The 15,974-nt window shown below is 44.2% G+C and overlaps 1 protein-coding gene across 2 annotated transcripts in view; it reads left to right on the top strand.

The window, feature by feature from the left end:
- The window catches only part of LOC143926556 (uncharacterized), a 43,604-nt gene extending 36,677 nt beyond the window's left edge, over positions 1-6,927 (top strand). Inside the window, exons 2-4 of one of the 2 annotated variants that reach the window (XM_077450395.1) lie at positions 1,205-1,567; positions 4,152-5,412; positions 6,466-6,927. In XM_077450395.1, coding sequence (XP_077306521.1) covers positions 1,207-1,567; positions 4,152-5,412; positions 6,466-6,553 — 1,710 coding nt within the window. In that variant the 5' untranslated portion in view covers positions 1,205-1,206 and the 3' untranslated portion in view covers positions 6,554-6,927. Of the gene's footprint in view, positions 1-1,088; positions 1,568-4,151; positions 5,413-6,465 lie in introns of those variants that run through there. The other variant, XM_077450396.1, reaches the window with a different exon arrangement.
- Positions 6,928-15,974: the final 9,047 nt, after the last annotated feature.

The following is a 15,974-nucleotide window of genomic DNA, read 5'->3' as shown; positions in this document are numbered from 1 at the left end:
TAGAAATAAAACTATTATTTTTTTTTTTAAATCTCACTGGACTCACTGTCAAAATGGCGGTTGGTTTGAAAATAGCCACTCATGTCCTGGTGTGTTCATTCTGTGAATTCACCTTACAGCACATAGTGACACAAAACCACATAAAAAAAAAAATATATATATATATATATATATTAATTTTCTTCACTTTCTCTTGGGTAGCAAGGTAAGTGTATATAACGATTGGCAATGGTTGTGCTGTGTATTGGTAGTAGTGGGGAGCCCAAGGTGGAGATCCTATTCCTGCAATGTTATCTGGAATTCTTGTTTACATGTAAAGACAGTTTGTGGGGGGGGGTTGCTAGTAAATTAGTTAGAATACAATTTATATTAATAATTAATAATAAGTAATAAATTAAAATAAGCTATAAGGTGAAAATTAGTAGATGATACAAAGCTGACTAAAATGAAGATACTTATTTCAGGAATGAATATGGGGAATAGAAATAATTCAATAGAATATTGTACCTATGTTTTTGTAAATGCAATTTTGGAAAAAAATACATTTAATTATTTTTTTTTTTAGTTATAATGCAAAAAAAAACAAAAACAAAATACATAACCCATATTTTATGTGTTGCGCAGAGTAAATAAATACCAAACATGCCACGCTTTAAAATTGCGCACACCAGTGCAACAGTGACAAACCACATATGTTACTATCCATCGGCGCCTATTAACCCTTTTACCGCCAACCCATGTATGAGTGACCCTCCTGGGCTCCGCTGCCCAACTAGAGATCCCAGGACCTGTATGGGGATAGTAGCTGAGTAGAGGGGGGGAGACCAGCAAATGTTCGCTCGCCGATCCCCCCTCGCTGCAAAGAACCCGGAAGCAACATGTATAACATAACTTCTCGTTATTGTCAATCTGCCCTCCATTAGCTTCAATGGAGTGCAGATGAGACATCGGGGGGGGGGGGGGGGGTCTATTAAAATTACCACCAATTCATACTACAGGGGGTCTGCTTCCTGAAAATATATTTTTGGAAGTTTTAAGTAATCTTCAAGCCTAAAATTATGCAAAATCACAAAAATTGTTCAAGGATATCTAAACCCAAGAAGAATGTCATGCCCCCCCTGTGACCTCCAAAACCTTTTTGTTCATTGTATTTTGATGTAATATTATGTTTCCTTATTAAACACATTTTTCCTTCTTTCTGCAGCAATGCCTATTGCAAATGTGCCATATCAAATTGTAGAGGCTAAAGCCGGCTCCAAAATGGTCATTCCATGTGACCTCACCACGGAAGGAGTGACTGGCGATGAAATGGTCGACTTTAAATGGGGATTCACGCCAGACGGAACCGATAGTTATAGGACTATCGTGCAGCGCAATGACATCAAGCTGCATCCTGGTATGCCCCACGACCTGAGAGTGCACCTACATCCCACCCATACCACTCAAGAGGACTGCTCTCTGGTGATCAGTCCTCTCCTTGTGGAGGACAGTGGGATATATGAGATCCAAGTAACTGTGAACGGTGCACAAAGAGGACCGATTCAGAAAACCAAAGTTCTCGTGACAGGTAAGTGTTAGATCCGGTAGGTCTATTGGTTATTTATATTGTTTTCTTCTATAGCCCAGGACTAGAGTAACATTATGGGCAGGTAACCACTGGTTACATTCATTTGCTAATTCCATCTAGCGTTCTCTAGAATTTTTAACTTAATTGTATCTGTTGTTACAAAGACATATAACGATCATGCTTATCATATGCATCTAGTGGCCATGATGCTGTATTTTACTATTACCCATAATAAAAGAATGTTTGTTCAGTAGCGGAAATAACTTTAAGACCCCTTTCACAACGGAGGTGCTTTAGCGCTAAAAATAGCGCCTGAAAAACTGCCTCATCTGCAATCCCAGTGTGAAAGCCCGAGTGCTTACACACTGGAGCGGTGCGCTGGCCGGGCGTGGAAAAAGGTCCTGAAAGCCGCATCTTTGGGGCGCCGCAGCAGCTTTCATCCTTTTATTCGGCCCCTAACGAGGGTTAAAAGCGCCCCACTAGCAGCTGAAAAGTGCCTCTAAAACAAGGTTAAAGCGACGATAAATCTATCGGCGCTTTACCGTCGACGACCCCCCCATGCTGTCTGTGAAAGGGCTCTAATACCCCGTACACATGATCGGAAATTTGGCCAGCAAAAGACCGATGAGAGCTTTTGGTTGGAAAATGCGACCGTGCGTATGCTCCATCGGACTTTTGCTGGCGGAATTCCAGCCAGTAAAAGATTGAGAGCAGGTTCTCAATTTTTTGGTCTGAAAAAGTTCCGATCGGAAATTCCGATCATCTGTACCAATTCCGACGCGCAAAATTCCTACGCATGCTCGGAAACAATTCCACACATGCTCGGAAGTATTGAACTTCATTTTCTCGGCTCGTCGTAGTGTTGTACGTCACCGCGTTCTTGACTGTCGAAAGTTCAGAGAACTTTTGTGTGACCGTGTGTATGCCAAACTTGAGTGGAATTCCAAACTTGAGTGGAAAAACCATCCAAGATTTTTCAGACGGAAATTCCGCTTGTGTGTACGGGGCATAAGAATGTTCGTTTTTCCTACACAGAAGGAATGTACATGCATATAGCTGAGCAACTGCCTATGAAATTTTTTAAGCCCTTATGTTTGATTGAAATGAGATGCAAACTAGGGCTGGACAAATCCCAGGGACCAAGTAGCCAGATGATACCTATCTTAAGTTTTCTATAGCTGTTGTCAATGGAGTTGGTTCCTAAAAAGAAATCCTGTTGGATCCTGGATTGGCCATTCTGGCTTCCGAATTTCATATTAACCTCTTCAGCCCCTGAAGATTTTACCCCCCTCCTGACCAGAGCACTTTATGCGATTTGACACTGCGTCGCTTTAACTGACAATTGTGTGGCCATGCAACATGGCACCCAAACAAAATTGATGTCCTTTTTCTTCCCCACAAATAGAGCTTTCTTTTGGTGGTATTTGATCACCTCTGTGGTTTTTATTTTTTGCGCTATAAACAAAACTGGGACTGTTCTATTTAAAAAAAAATGGGGATTTTTCCTTCTTCATTTATTTATATATTTTTTTTTTCACTGAGTGGATAGAGGTTTAAAAAGGAATTTTTACACTTGTCACAAGGGTGATTTATTAGGCATAGCGCATGTTAGGTTTATAAATCAGTTCTTTGATATATGCTGACACATTGTATATAGAGAGGGTGTTTATGTTCTTGATTATTTTAATTTAGCGCCGCAATTTTTTTCACTATTTTATGGTTTAAATAGAGATTTAAATACTATTCACAGATTTATTATATTAAGTGGCAGTTGTGCACATCAGGGTTAGTTTGTCCTAGAGCGCAGTAGTGGGAGTTCAATTGTGGGTGCAGTTTATCTTGAAAACCAGAAGTTTATAAAAATGCACTGGTTACTGTGTAAATGACACTGGCAGGGAATGGGTTAACTACTAGGGGGGCGATGAAGAGGTTAAGTGTGTCCCAGGGAGGGATTCTAACTGTGGGGGGGTGGGCTTCAAGTCACATGACAGCGATCACCGCTCCCGATGACGGGGAGCGGTGATCTTTGTCATGACACAAGCCAGAACGGGGGAAATGCCTCTTTTACATAGGTAGTTCCCTGTTCTGAGGCTCCGTGACACGATCGCTGGGAGACCGGTGGACATCGAGTCCTCTGGTCCCGCGGGCACAGTATCTTAAAGGAGATGTACAGGTACGCCTATTTGCCCACCGCTGCCATTGTGCCGACGTATAGGGGGGTGCAGCGGTGGGCAAGTGGTTCATTTATCCACCCCGTTCTAAACTCAATAACCCCAATGCGTGTCTGAGCCATATTTCTTTTCACCCCTGAACATTGCCCATAAAAATGTCTTAAAATGCTTGCATAGGCACATTGACTAACATGCAGATGAATTCAGAGGTGTAAAAAATGCAAAATGCCACGGAAAACTGATTTATTTTTCACATCTGTGTGCATGAGGCCTAAGAAAAGACACAGAGCGCAATACAAATCTGAAAGAGTTTTTGATCCTCCCACACTGAATGCACGCCCAAGCTAGAAAATGTTTGATCTGCTGCTTCACTGTACATTTGTATGACCTCTCCTTTCATTTGTTTTATGCAGAATCTCCACTAATGAGCTCTGGAAAGAAATTCAGTGCAAGGCGTGAGGCCATGTTCAAGCTTCCAGAGTCACTACTGAATGCGAGGTCTGTGGACGAAGGACAGACCACTGGCGAGGAATATAACTCAATGCATATAGCCACGGATCACCGTCCAGTCAATAAAATAAATTCATGGCATGTGCCCATGGCTTACCGTCCAGTACAAACACCAACTGTGGATGAAGAACAAACCGTGGTTGTGGAGGAAGGACAAGCAAGGCCTGGGAAGGAAGGACAAGTAAGGCCTGGGAATGAAGGACAAGCAAGGCCTGGGAATGAAGGACAAGCAAGGCCTGGGAAGGAAGGACAAGCAAGGCCTGGGAATGAAGGACAAGCAAGGCCTGGGAAGGAAGGACAAGCAAGGCATGGGAAGGAAGGACAAGCAAGGCCTGGGAAGGAAGGACAAGCAAGGCCTGGGAAGGAAAGACAAGCAAGCGCAAGGCCTGTGGACGAAGGACAGACCACTGGCGAGGAATACAACTCAATGCATATAGCCACGGATCACCGTCCAGTCAATAAAATAAATTCATGGCATGTGCCCATGGCTTACCATCCAGTACAAACACCAACTGTGGATGAAGAACAAACCGTGGTTGTGGAGGAAGGACAAGCAAGGCCTGAGAAGGAAGGACAAGTAAGGCCTGGGAATGAAGGACAAGCAAGGCCTGGGAATGAAGGACAAGCAAGGCCTGGGAAGGAAGGACAAGCAAGGCCTGGGAATGAAGGACAAGCAAGGCCTGGGAAGGAAGGACAAGCAAGGCCTGGGAACGAAAGACAAGCAAGGCCTGGGAACGAAAGACAAGCAAGGGCAAGGCCTGTGGACGAAGGACAGACCAGTGGCAAGAAATTAAAAGCAAAGCGTAAGCCCGCGGTTCACCATCCAGTCACTGCCACCATCCAGACAGTAACCGCGGACGAGGAACAAACAACAACGGTTCATAAAAAAACAAAGAACCAAGGAAAGACCACTGACAAGAAATTAAGAGCAAAGCATAAGCCCATGGTTAACCGTCCAGTCACTACCACGGCCGACAAACAAACAGCAACTGTTAACAAAGAACCAATTGTATCAGGAGGGGATTTCTTAAAAAAGTTTCTCATCATATGGAATAAGTTTTCCCCGTTTCTGCTAAAATACGCTGGCATTCCTTCTTTTATCATCACTGCCATAATCTTCGTATTCATATTCATATTCTGCGTGGGAACAGCAGTGGGCAAATAGTAAGTTGATTTTATATTTCCTATAGTATTTTATCAAAATACAAACCAAAGGTCCATTTTCTCTATTACCAGCAGTTTGCCCTCAATGTTCAGTCCCCAAATTTTAGCAGCAAAAGCTCCTCTTTGAGCATAGAGTTATCTTTCACACACCAACGATAGATCTATTTTGCTAGTAACAAGGGCATTTTATAGCTTTAGCATGTGTGACAGGTGGATGGCTATAAGGCTGCAGGTAATAATAGCAAATGAGTTCCTGATGTATACCATAATTACCTTTTTTTTCCTAATGTCACATACACACGATCGGAAATTCGGCCAGCAAAGGACCGATGAGAACATTTGGAAAATGCGATCGTGTGTATGCGCCATCGGACTTTTGCTGGCTGAATTTCGGCCAGCAAAAGATTGAGAGCATGTTCTCAATTTTTCGGACATGTTCAGATTCAACTACGAGACAAAAGCTATTGGCTACTGGCTATTGAACTTCCTTTTTCTAGTCCCGTCGAACGCGTTGTACATCACCGCGTTCTTGATGGTCGGAATTTGGTGTGACCGTGTGTATGCAAGACAGCATGAACGAAATCCTGTCGGAATTCCGTCAGGAAAACCATCAGAGATTTTTCCGACCAAAATTCCAACAAGTGTATGCGGCATAAAAGTTTAATTTGCTGTACAATGTCTGCATATAAAATGTAACAAGGTCTATGCCAGGACACATTGACAATGGCAGCAGTATACCGTTAAAGAGGAACTCTCCTAAAATTGGTATCTCAGGCTTATATAGTGGAAAGTCAAACCTAAATTTAAATATGTCTAAACCAGTGGTGAGACATCCAATTCAGTGTTCCCAGTTCTTGCAGATGCCATAGCCAGTACAACATTAAATGATAACGGCAGAGCAAAGTAACTTAGAAATTTAACGGAAGGGGCATACTGGTTACGCCCCTCGTAGAGGGCAGATTTTAGGTGGAGTCAGTCTTTATTTCTGCTTACTTCTGTTACTTTGTAAAGATTGCTTATATCGTTCTTACACTTTTTTTTTTACATTTACAGTCGAAAGAGAAAATTAAGGAAACAGGAGGAGTCAAGAATGGAAGAAGGAAGATTGGAACAGGATGATGACAGTGAAGATGAATTTTAGGGGGGCATTGTGGTTGAAGGGAGACAGGAGGGGCTGCTGCCCCAGGCGTTGGCTGCCCCAGGCGTTGTGGTATAATATGAGGTGGGGGGCTGGAGGGGCGCCCAGGTGTTGTGGTTTAAGGGGGACAGGAGGGGCGACTGCCCAAGGCGTTGTGGTTTCATGTGAGGTGGGGAGCTGGATGTGCGGTTGCCCTGGGTGTTGTGGTATAATGTGAGCGGGGCTGAAGGGGCGGATGCACCAGGCGTTGTGGTTTAAGGGGGACAGGAGTAGCTGCTGCCTCAGGCATTGTGGTATAATGTGAGGTGAGGGAGACAGAAGGGGCTCCTGCCCCAGGTGTTGTGGTATAATGTGAGGTGGGGGGCTGGAGGGGCTGCAGGGGCTATGAGGTGGGGGCTGGAGGGAAGCCCCGGGCGTTGTGGTGTGATGTGAGGTGAGGGGGCTGGAGGGGCGGATGCCCCAGGTGTTGTGGTATAATGTGAGGTGGGGGGCTGGAGGGGGGACTGCCCCAGGCATTGTGGTTTAAGGGGGACAGGAGGGACGGCTGCCCCATGTGTTGTGGTATAATGTGAGGGGGCTGGAGGGGCGGCTGCCCCAGGCGTTGTGGTATAATGGGAGGGGGCTGGAGGGGCGGCTGCCCCAGGCGTTGTGGTATAATGTGAGGGGGCTGGAGGGGTGGCTGCCCCAGGCATTGTGGTATGATGTGAGGCGAGGGGGACAAGAGGGGCTGCAGCCCCAGGCGTTGTGGTATAATGTGAGGGCGGGGGCTGGAGGGGCGGCTGCCCCAGGCGTTGTGGTTTAAAGGGGATAGGAGGGGCGGCTACCCAAGGCGTTGTGGCATCATGTGAGGTGAGGGGCTGGAGGTGCGGTTGCCCTAGGCATTGTGGTATATTGTGAGGTGGGAATACAATGTTCCAGCAGGGAAGGGGGAGGGGGGATTCCTCCATCCACCTTATTTGTCTGGATGGATGGAGGAATCTGTATGGTTTTTATTACATCTACAGTATGCCTAGCTTTAGTTAGCTGCCTAGTGCACACTTTTAACCACTTCAAAACCAGGCCAATTTTGACATCTCTCTTTGACATACATGTAAAAAGCTGAATTATAAGAGGTGATTTCACCACCACAGTTAAAAAAAGAGCATATATGTGGAAGCATGGGGGCAACAGGGGTGGAAGAGCGATTTGCTCCTAACTTTTGCGGGAGGATGCCCCCATGCTTTGGCATATATAAATGGTGCACGTATGCCCATGATTAGAAGTGGGTGGATGAAGGGAGGTATTCTAATGGTGGGCATACCCACCGATCAATCTCTTTTTTTCGTTCAGCCCACAGGCTGCATGAAAAAATAGGATTTTTTGTACTCACAGTAAAATCATTTTCTCTGCAATTCACCGACTGACACAGCTTCTCTCTTTAGACCATTGAGTTGTTATGCCACCTTCAGGAGAGGACTAGGTATTACATGTTAACATGTGATAATAAAACTAGAACTTTCTAGCTCCGCCCAAGGAGCGGTCCCTTAGGTAACAACCCCTCAGCATGCTACTGCAGGCTCAGTACATCAACAAGCAAAAAAAAGAGCATATAAGCATGGGGGCAGCAGGGGTGGAGGAGCGATTTGCTCCTACTTTTTGGGGTGGATGCCCTCATGCTTCAGCATATATATATTTTAGGCACAGGATGCAAATGTTTTATTTTTTACTATTTTTTTTTGTATTTGCTTTGCAGGTATGGTAAGCCTTACTGTTATACTGTAATGTTACTTTGTTTTATTGTTAACCATCATTTGATTAGCAGGTACACCATTCGGCTGCAGCACGGATTTATTTATCTTGACAGCAACAGTGTTTGCTTCCACCATACATAAAGCCGTGACTCCAGCGCTGTCGGAGGTGATTTGACCACCACAGTTAAAAAAAAGAGCATATATGTGGAAGCATGGAGGCAACAGGGGTGGAGGAGCGATTTGCTCCTAACTTTAGCGGGAGGATGCCCCCATGCTTCCGCATATATAAATGGTGCACGTATGCCCATGATTAGAAGTGGGTGGATGAAGGGAGGTATTCTAATTGTGGGCATACCCACCGCTCAATCTCTTTTTTCATTCAGCCCACAGGCTGCATTAAAAAATAGGATTTTTTGTACTCACCGTAAAATCCTTTTCTCTGCAATTCACCAACTGACACAGCTTCTCTGTTTAGACTATTGGGTTGTTATGCCACCTTCAGACGAGGACTAGGTATTACATGTTAACATGTGATACTAATACTAGAACTTTCTGGCTCCGCCCCCAAGGGCCGGTCCCTTAGGTAACAAACCCTCATCACCGTCAACAAGCAGTATAACGTAAAGAAAAATATGAGGGGCAGGTGATACCTACTGTGATAGGTGGTGAGGAGTGAAATCAAAAATTTACGCCCTTAGAAATCCTGAAGGCGGTGCTTGGTTTTCGGTGCCCCGTACGCGGCTAAACTCCCAAAAAGTCCCACACGTGGTATTCCCGTACTCAGGAGAAGCAGCAAAATGTATTTTGGGGTGCAATTCCACATATAGCCATGGCACGTGTGAGCAATATATCATTTAGTGACAACTTTTTGTAAAAAAAACATTTTTTTTGTCATTATTCAATCACTTGGGACAAAAAAATAAAATATTCAATGGGCTCAACATGCCTCTTAGCAATTTGCTTAGGGTGTCTACTTTCCAAAATGGGGTTATTTGGGGGGGGGGGGGTTGTACTGCCCTGCCATTTTAGCACCTCAAGAAATAAGAGGCAGTCATAAACTAAAAGCTGCGTAAATTCCAGAAAATGTAGCCTAGTTTGTAGACACTATAACTTTTGTGCAAACCAATAAATATACGCTTATTGACTTAAATGTATGACTAACATTTTGTTTTCTTGGATTTTTCTTATAACAAAAAGTAGAAAATATCATTTTTTTTACATTTTTGGTATTTTTCTGTTTATATCGCAAAAAATAGAAATCGCAGAGGCAATCAAATACCTTTAAAAGAAAGCTCTATTTGTGGGGAAAAAAGGAAGCAAATTTTGTTTGGGTACAACATTGCATGACAACACAATTACCAGTTAAAGCAGCGCAGTGCCAAATTGTAAAAAGTCCTCTGGTCTTTGACCAGCCAAATGGTGCGGGGCTTAAGCGGTTAACCAGTTGCCGCCCACCCTATAACACATTTACTGCTACAGGGCATCATATACACGAGATACGTGCTCCCTGCGCAATGCCGAGCCTGGGGAGCGAGCACCTGCTGGCCTGGCGGTGCCGTGATTCATTTCAGAACCAATCAATTTAGGGGTCCACGCCAATGATTTTTGGCCTGGACCTGCTGATCGATTCTGACGAATCAGCAAACAGCATGTGCCTCTGTTTACAAAACATAGGCACAGGAAGCGATGCAATCTTCACTCCTGGAGCCCTCTTTGGTTCAAGCATGAGAAGAGATAGCATTAGACTGTGAATAAAAGCAGTACACTGACACCAGATCACATAGTTGGGCACATTTAACCCCCTGATCGGGCCCCCCAGTTAACCCTTTCACTTCCCTGTCACATTTTCAGGTACAGTGAACAGATTTTTTGCTGATCACTGTATTAGTGTCACTGGTGATGCTAGATAGCATTAGCAGAAGTTAGCGTCTGTCCTAGATAGCGCCAGTTTGACCGCCACATATTTCCTAATGAAGTTTATCCCCCTGATTGCCCCCCAGTTAACCCTTTCACTGCCCTGTCATTGTCATTAGTACAGTGTACAGATTTTTTTTCTGATCACTGTATTCGTTTCACAAGTGATGCTAGATAGCGCTAGGGTAAGCTCCCAAACCCAGATAGCATCAATTTGGCAGCCATAAATTCACTAAGACCCCTTTCACACTGAGCCGCCCCGGGCGTCAGTAGTAAAGCAGGGCTATTTTTAGCATGACCTTGTCTGGGCGGTCGGCCCTTAGACTGATCACGGTGCGCTTGCGCAGCAACGCAGGATTGCGTTCCTGCGCAGTGTTTGGAAACGAACCCAGTGACATCAGACGTCGCCCTCCGGCGGCGTGTCTCGATGTGCACGGGTTGGGGAGCATACTTAACGGGGCTTCCAGATCCATTTGGTGTGTGGTACAGCTCGGACCCAGGGGTGGTATACTGGTCGGTGTGGAGTTTGAGGTAAGATTTAGCCCCTCTCTTTTTTTGCAACCTGCTGCTGTCTCAGACTACACTGTCTTATCTGACAGTATGGTTGGCTGTGTCTACTCCTTTCACCTTGACCTACTACCACCCCTGGTAACGTGTTGTTAATTTTACACTCATTGGTGAGTTTTTATACCTATGCAATCCGTCTGTATATTCCAATCACTGTTACCCCCCCAACCCTCCCCTCCCCTTTGCCCCCCCTTTCCCTTTTTCTCCCCCCTCCCTCCTTCTTTCCCCCCTTATTTTCCTTCCTTGTTCTTCTTTCTCACCCCTCCCTTTCCTACCCCCCCTTCCTTCCCCTCATCTTCCCCCCTCTCCCCATTCTTCTTCTCCCTTTTACCTTCCTCTCCCCTTTGTCTCTTTCACTCTTCCTTTCCCTCCCCCCCCTTACACGGTTCACCCCCCCCCCCCCCATTGCCTCAATTGTCCCCACTATCTTGTGCAGCAACTGGTGTCCCTTGACTCCTTATGGGCCCTATTAATTGGATTGCAATTGGCTTGTCCATTTACCATTATCATATCTATCCTTAATTAGAAGTGGCCTTGTACAATCCCCCACCTTTTGGCGGCCTGGTTACGTATCGATGTATGATCCTCTGAGTGAGCGGATCTTTTTATTACAATGTTTGCTGTATAATTATATTCCTTTTGATGTAATTATTGTATGTATTTTCTGACTTATAGATAGTCCCTCCTGAAGAAGCTGTTTCAATCCCCGAAACTGGTAGAGGACCAGATTGTCTATAACCACATCAACAGTCTCCACTGGGGTGATCCCGTTAGCAGTTGTCTGTGGTTGAATTGTATTAATTTGTTCTTTGTACTTTTTTATATGTAATAAAATTATATTTTTTCCATAAAAAAAAATAATGTTCATTTGTGTATCAGTACCGACATAGTCCAGTATAACCCGCTTGATGGGAATATATCCATGGCCAGCTACAGCAACTGTCCTGATCGATCCCCTGGCCCTATTTTCGTAACCCTTTGATTGCCAGCAGGGCAGCCATATGAAATATTGGAGCTCCTGGCACAGCTTTATGCTTGGGCTCCCCTGGGCGTGATCATCAACATACATACTAGCTGTCCCATCTAATCTGCCCACTGGCCATCCCACTAGGTTCCACCCCATGACCTCCTCCTCCAGTCCAATTTTCCCCATCCCATGTCCTCCTTTCCCAGTCTCATCTCCTCCTATCCCATGTCCTCATGCTACTCCATCTCATGCCCTCTTCCTACTCCAGTCCCATCTCCTTCATCCCCTGTCCTCTTCCTCATTACAATATATACCCAACAAGGACCAACACCATACTGGTACGTCACTGGATTCTGAGTGGTTATACCGGGATGATGTCTGCAGGTGTAGGCATCATGTTGGTATCGTTTTTTAGCCGGCAGTCAGCTTTCATGTAAAAGCAATCCTAGTGACTAATTAGCCGCTAGGTTGCTTTTACAAGCAGTGGGAGGGGATGACCCACCCCCCCTTCTCCCGCTGCCTTCCACGGTTTTCTCTGCCTCTCCAGTCCCGAGAACGCAGCCTGTGGTTCCGCAAGCTGACCATAGAGCTGATCCGAGACCAGAACAGCTCCAATCATCACTATGGCCTAAGAAACTGGAATCTGTGGCCATTTCATCACTTTCGGTTTTGCCAGATATTAACAGCACCATTTTTAAATTAGGAAAGCATCTGATCACACTGATCTTGGTGTGGTCAGATGCTTTAAAGGGCAGAGGAGAGATCTAGAGTCTAATAAACCCTAAAGTTTTCTGAAAAGAGTACCTGTCACTGCCTTATTGCTATCACAGGGGATATTTACATTCCCTGCGAATACAATGAAAGTGATAAAAAAAAAAAAAAAAAATATGAAAGGGACAGTATAAAAATAAAATGAAAAAAGCAAAATAAATAATAATAAAAAGAAAAATTAAAGCACCCCTGCGCTCGCATGCAAAGGTGTCTCGTGAAAAAGCAATTGCATGTGAGGTATCACAAACAGATTGAGGTCAGTAATTCTAGCACTGGACCTCCTGTGTACATTTAAAGTGGTAACCTGTAAAGACTTTTAAAAATGTATGTAGTTTGTCTCCGCTGCACAGGCATGCGCAATTTTAAAGCATGTCATGTTTGGTATCTATTTACTCAGCACTAGATCACCTTTTATATTTTACCAAACAATTGGGCAATATATTGTGTTTTGTGCAGTAAAATGTTGTACATTAAAAAATTATAAAAAAAAGTTTTTGGGCTTTTCAGAAACTTGTGACAAAAAAATTAAATCTTCCATGGACTCAACAGGACTCTAAAGCCCCATACACACTATGAGATTTTCTGATGATTTTTGTCTTCAGATTTACCAAAACCATATAATATGAGGTCAAACCTTAGGAGTTTCAATTTGTATGCAATCAGGCAGGCCCTTGTACTACATGGTTTTGGTAAATCTGAAGACAAAAATCATCAGAAAATCTCAGTGTGTATGGGGCTTAAGCCAATTCCTTTGGCTGTCCAAAAAGGGGTAAATTGGGGGAGTTTTGTACTGCCCTGGCACTTTAGCACCTCAAGAAATGCAATAGGCAGTAAAAGCTTCCATATATTCCACATAAATTCCATATATATATATATCCCATAGTTTGTAGACACTAACTTCTGTGCTTACCAATTAATAAACACTTATTGGGATTTTTTTTTTACCAAAGACATGTAGCTGAAAACATTTTGGCCAAAGATTCGGGATTTCAAAATTTTTGGTCTTTTAGCGTTTATATCGCAAATAAAAATCCCTGGGGTGATCAAATACAACCAAAAGAAAACTACTTCTGTGAAAAAAAAAGGACATACATTTTGTTTGGGTGCAGTGTTGCATGATTGTGCAATTACCACTTAAATTAGCGTATTGCCAAATAGCAAAAAAAGGCATTCCGGAGGTCAAGTGGTTAAATAGCTAAGGGGTGTGGCCACCCGGCAACGTCACTGGGTGGTCCTGACTTCTTGTGGCACCATCGACCTAGGCATGCTGGGCCGTTGATGTCACAAGGGGGCAGGGTCACCAGATGACATCATCAGGTGACTCCGGTCCTTACTTATTTAAGTGTGAAAAAATATGTGTAGCGCTTAAACATATAACTACATGCATGAAAACATATTGATAAAGTGAAAAATATACATATATGGGTGTGTAAACAGTGAAATATTCAAAAAAAATAATCCACAAAGTCTGGAGTCACCCAAAAGGAAACACAGTGGGTGCTAATACACTAAACCAAGTGTAGCAGTTCATAAATATGAAAGAGTTCTTCGGAGTCTCCCTTCCAGAAAAACTTGATACAGATGTAAGTGAGTCAATCAGATCATGACAACGGTGTGCACACGATAGGGTACGCTTCGCAGAAATGATGGACACACATACCATATGGCAGTGGGTCAAATGCGCCTGTAATTCTGTTGGTGTCACCTGGAACGTATGGATAGACTGCTCACAATTCCCGAACCGTGAAGGCACACAAAGGACCGTAGGACCGTCAGCCAGAGATGTCTCCGAAGTATCCACATGGGAATGGACGAACCAGGATCAAAGAAAGCAGGATGGGATCTGGTCTGTGTATCAGCCTTAGGCCTTCTTCCTTACTTATTTAACAAAATGTCAGACGGAGGAGGAGGCAGATGCTTGGAGCCTTCGATGAGACCAGAGGATTTTTGCTTTGTTCGAGTCCTGCATAATTAACGATGGCTCTACATCGGGGACATTGTTTTTTATTGTTTAATGAAGGACTTGTCAAAAACTCATTTTGTCTTTATTCACTTTTTTTGGTGAATGGCTAGGCCATACTCATTCACATGGGGGGGGGGGTGGGATCTGGGGTCCCCTTTGGTAAAGGGGGCTACAAGATTCTGATAAGCCCCCCACCTGCCGACACCCACAACCACCGCCCAGGGACAAGGAGCATTGAGGTGGGAAAGAGCCCCCCCTGCCCTAAAGCACCCCCCCGTGTTGAGGGCATGTGGCCTGGAATGGTTCAGGAGGGGGAGGGGCACTTTATTAACTTTATTTATGTCATACACCCCAGGAGTCTTCAGTTAAGCACACCCTCCTGCCTGCATGCCTCAGCTAAGAGCAGATAGATTCCAGGAAGTAAATGCTACATGAATCATCTGCCTTTACTCAATATAGCCACTGCCAGAAGTCCTAGTTTTTTTTTCAGTGATTTCTCAGCAAAATAAAGCATGCAGTCTTGAACATTAACCACTTGCCAATTGCGCTTTAGCCAAATGTCGGCTAGCACGGCCGGCTAGTTCTGGGGGGGTGTCATATGACGGCTCCCATGATTGCGCCCTCCAGACACCGCTGATCAAAGATTAAGGTAAACAGGCAATACATACACTACTGATCACAGGTTGAGGTAAAGAGTCAATCAGGGGCTCTTTACCACGTGATCAGCTGTGTCCAATCACAGCTGATCACAGATGTAAACAGAAGGTGGTCATTGGCACTCCTTTCCTCACACTGACAGCATAAGGAGAGAAGAGAGCTGATAACTACCTTGTGTAAAAGGGACAGGTACATCGATGATCAGGGCACCGATTATCAGTGCAGTCCCAAGAGTGTCCACCAGTGCTGCCAATCAGTGCCCACCAGTGCCTCCTCATCAGCAATGAAGGAGAAAATGTACCCGTTTGCAAAATGTTTAAAAAAAGTATAACATTTTTTTTTATTTGTGTCAAAATTTTTAGTATTTGTTTATTTAGCAAAAAATAAAAAACCCAGTGGTGATTAAATACCACCAAAAGAAAGCTCTATTTGTGTGAAACAAAATGATAAACATTTCATATGGATGAAGTGTTGCATGACCGTGCAATTGTCATTCAAATTTCAACAGCACTGAAAGCTGAATATTGGCCTAGGCAGGAAGGAGGTAAGAGTGCCCAGTAGGCAAGTGGTTAAAAATGAATTAGTGTTTTTTGGTTTGTGGCGCTCAGATGCAGTATAGTATATATACTGTATCTAGTATATATATTCTTCTTTAAAAGATGGAACCCGATATGCCCCGATGAATCGTTCAGATTTTGGAAATCACCCCGATAGTTGGCTGGTGTCTGCCTCCCGGGCACAGCTCCTTGCAGTGTGATCTCCGCCGTGCCCGCAGTATATCGACACGCCTCATACTGAGTACCCATATAAATAAGCCACTTCGTTTTAAAGCAAAATTCCATTTATTTCTACCTT

This window comes from Lithobates pipiens, unplaced genomic scaffold (genome assembly GCF_037356315.1).
Source record: "Lithobates pipiens isolate NorthernLeopardFrog02 unplaced genomic scaffold, aLitPip1_a1.2 Scaffold_23, whole genome shotgun sequence".
NCBI classification, from domain to species: Eukaryota; Metazoa; Chordata; class Amphibia; order Anura; family Ranidae; genus Lithobates; species Lithobates pipiens.
Note: the sequence above shows the minus strand (reverse complement) of the source record. Positions and strands in the feature narration are given on the sequence as shown.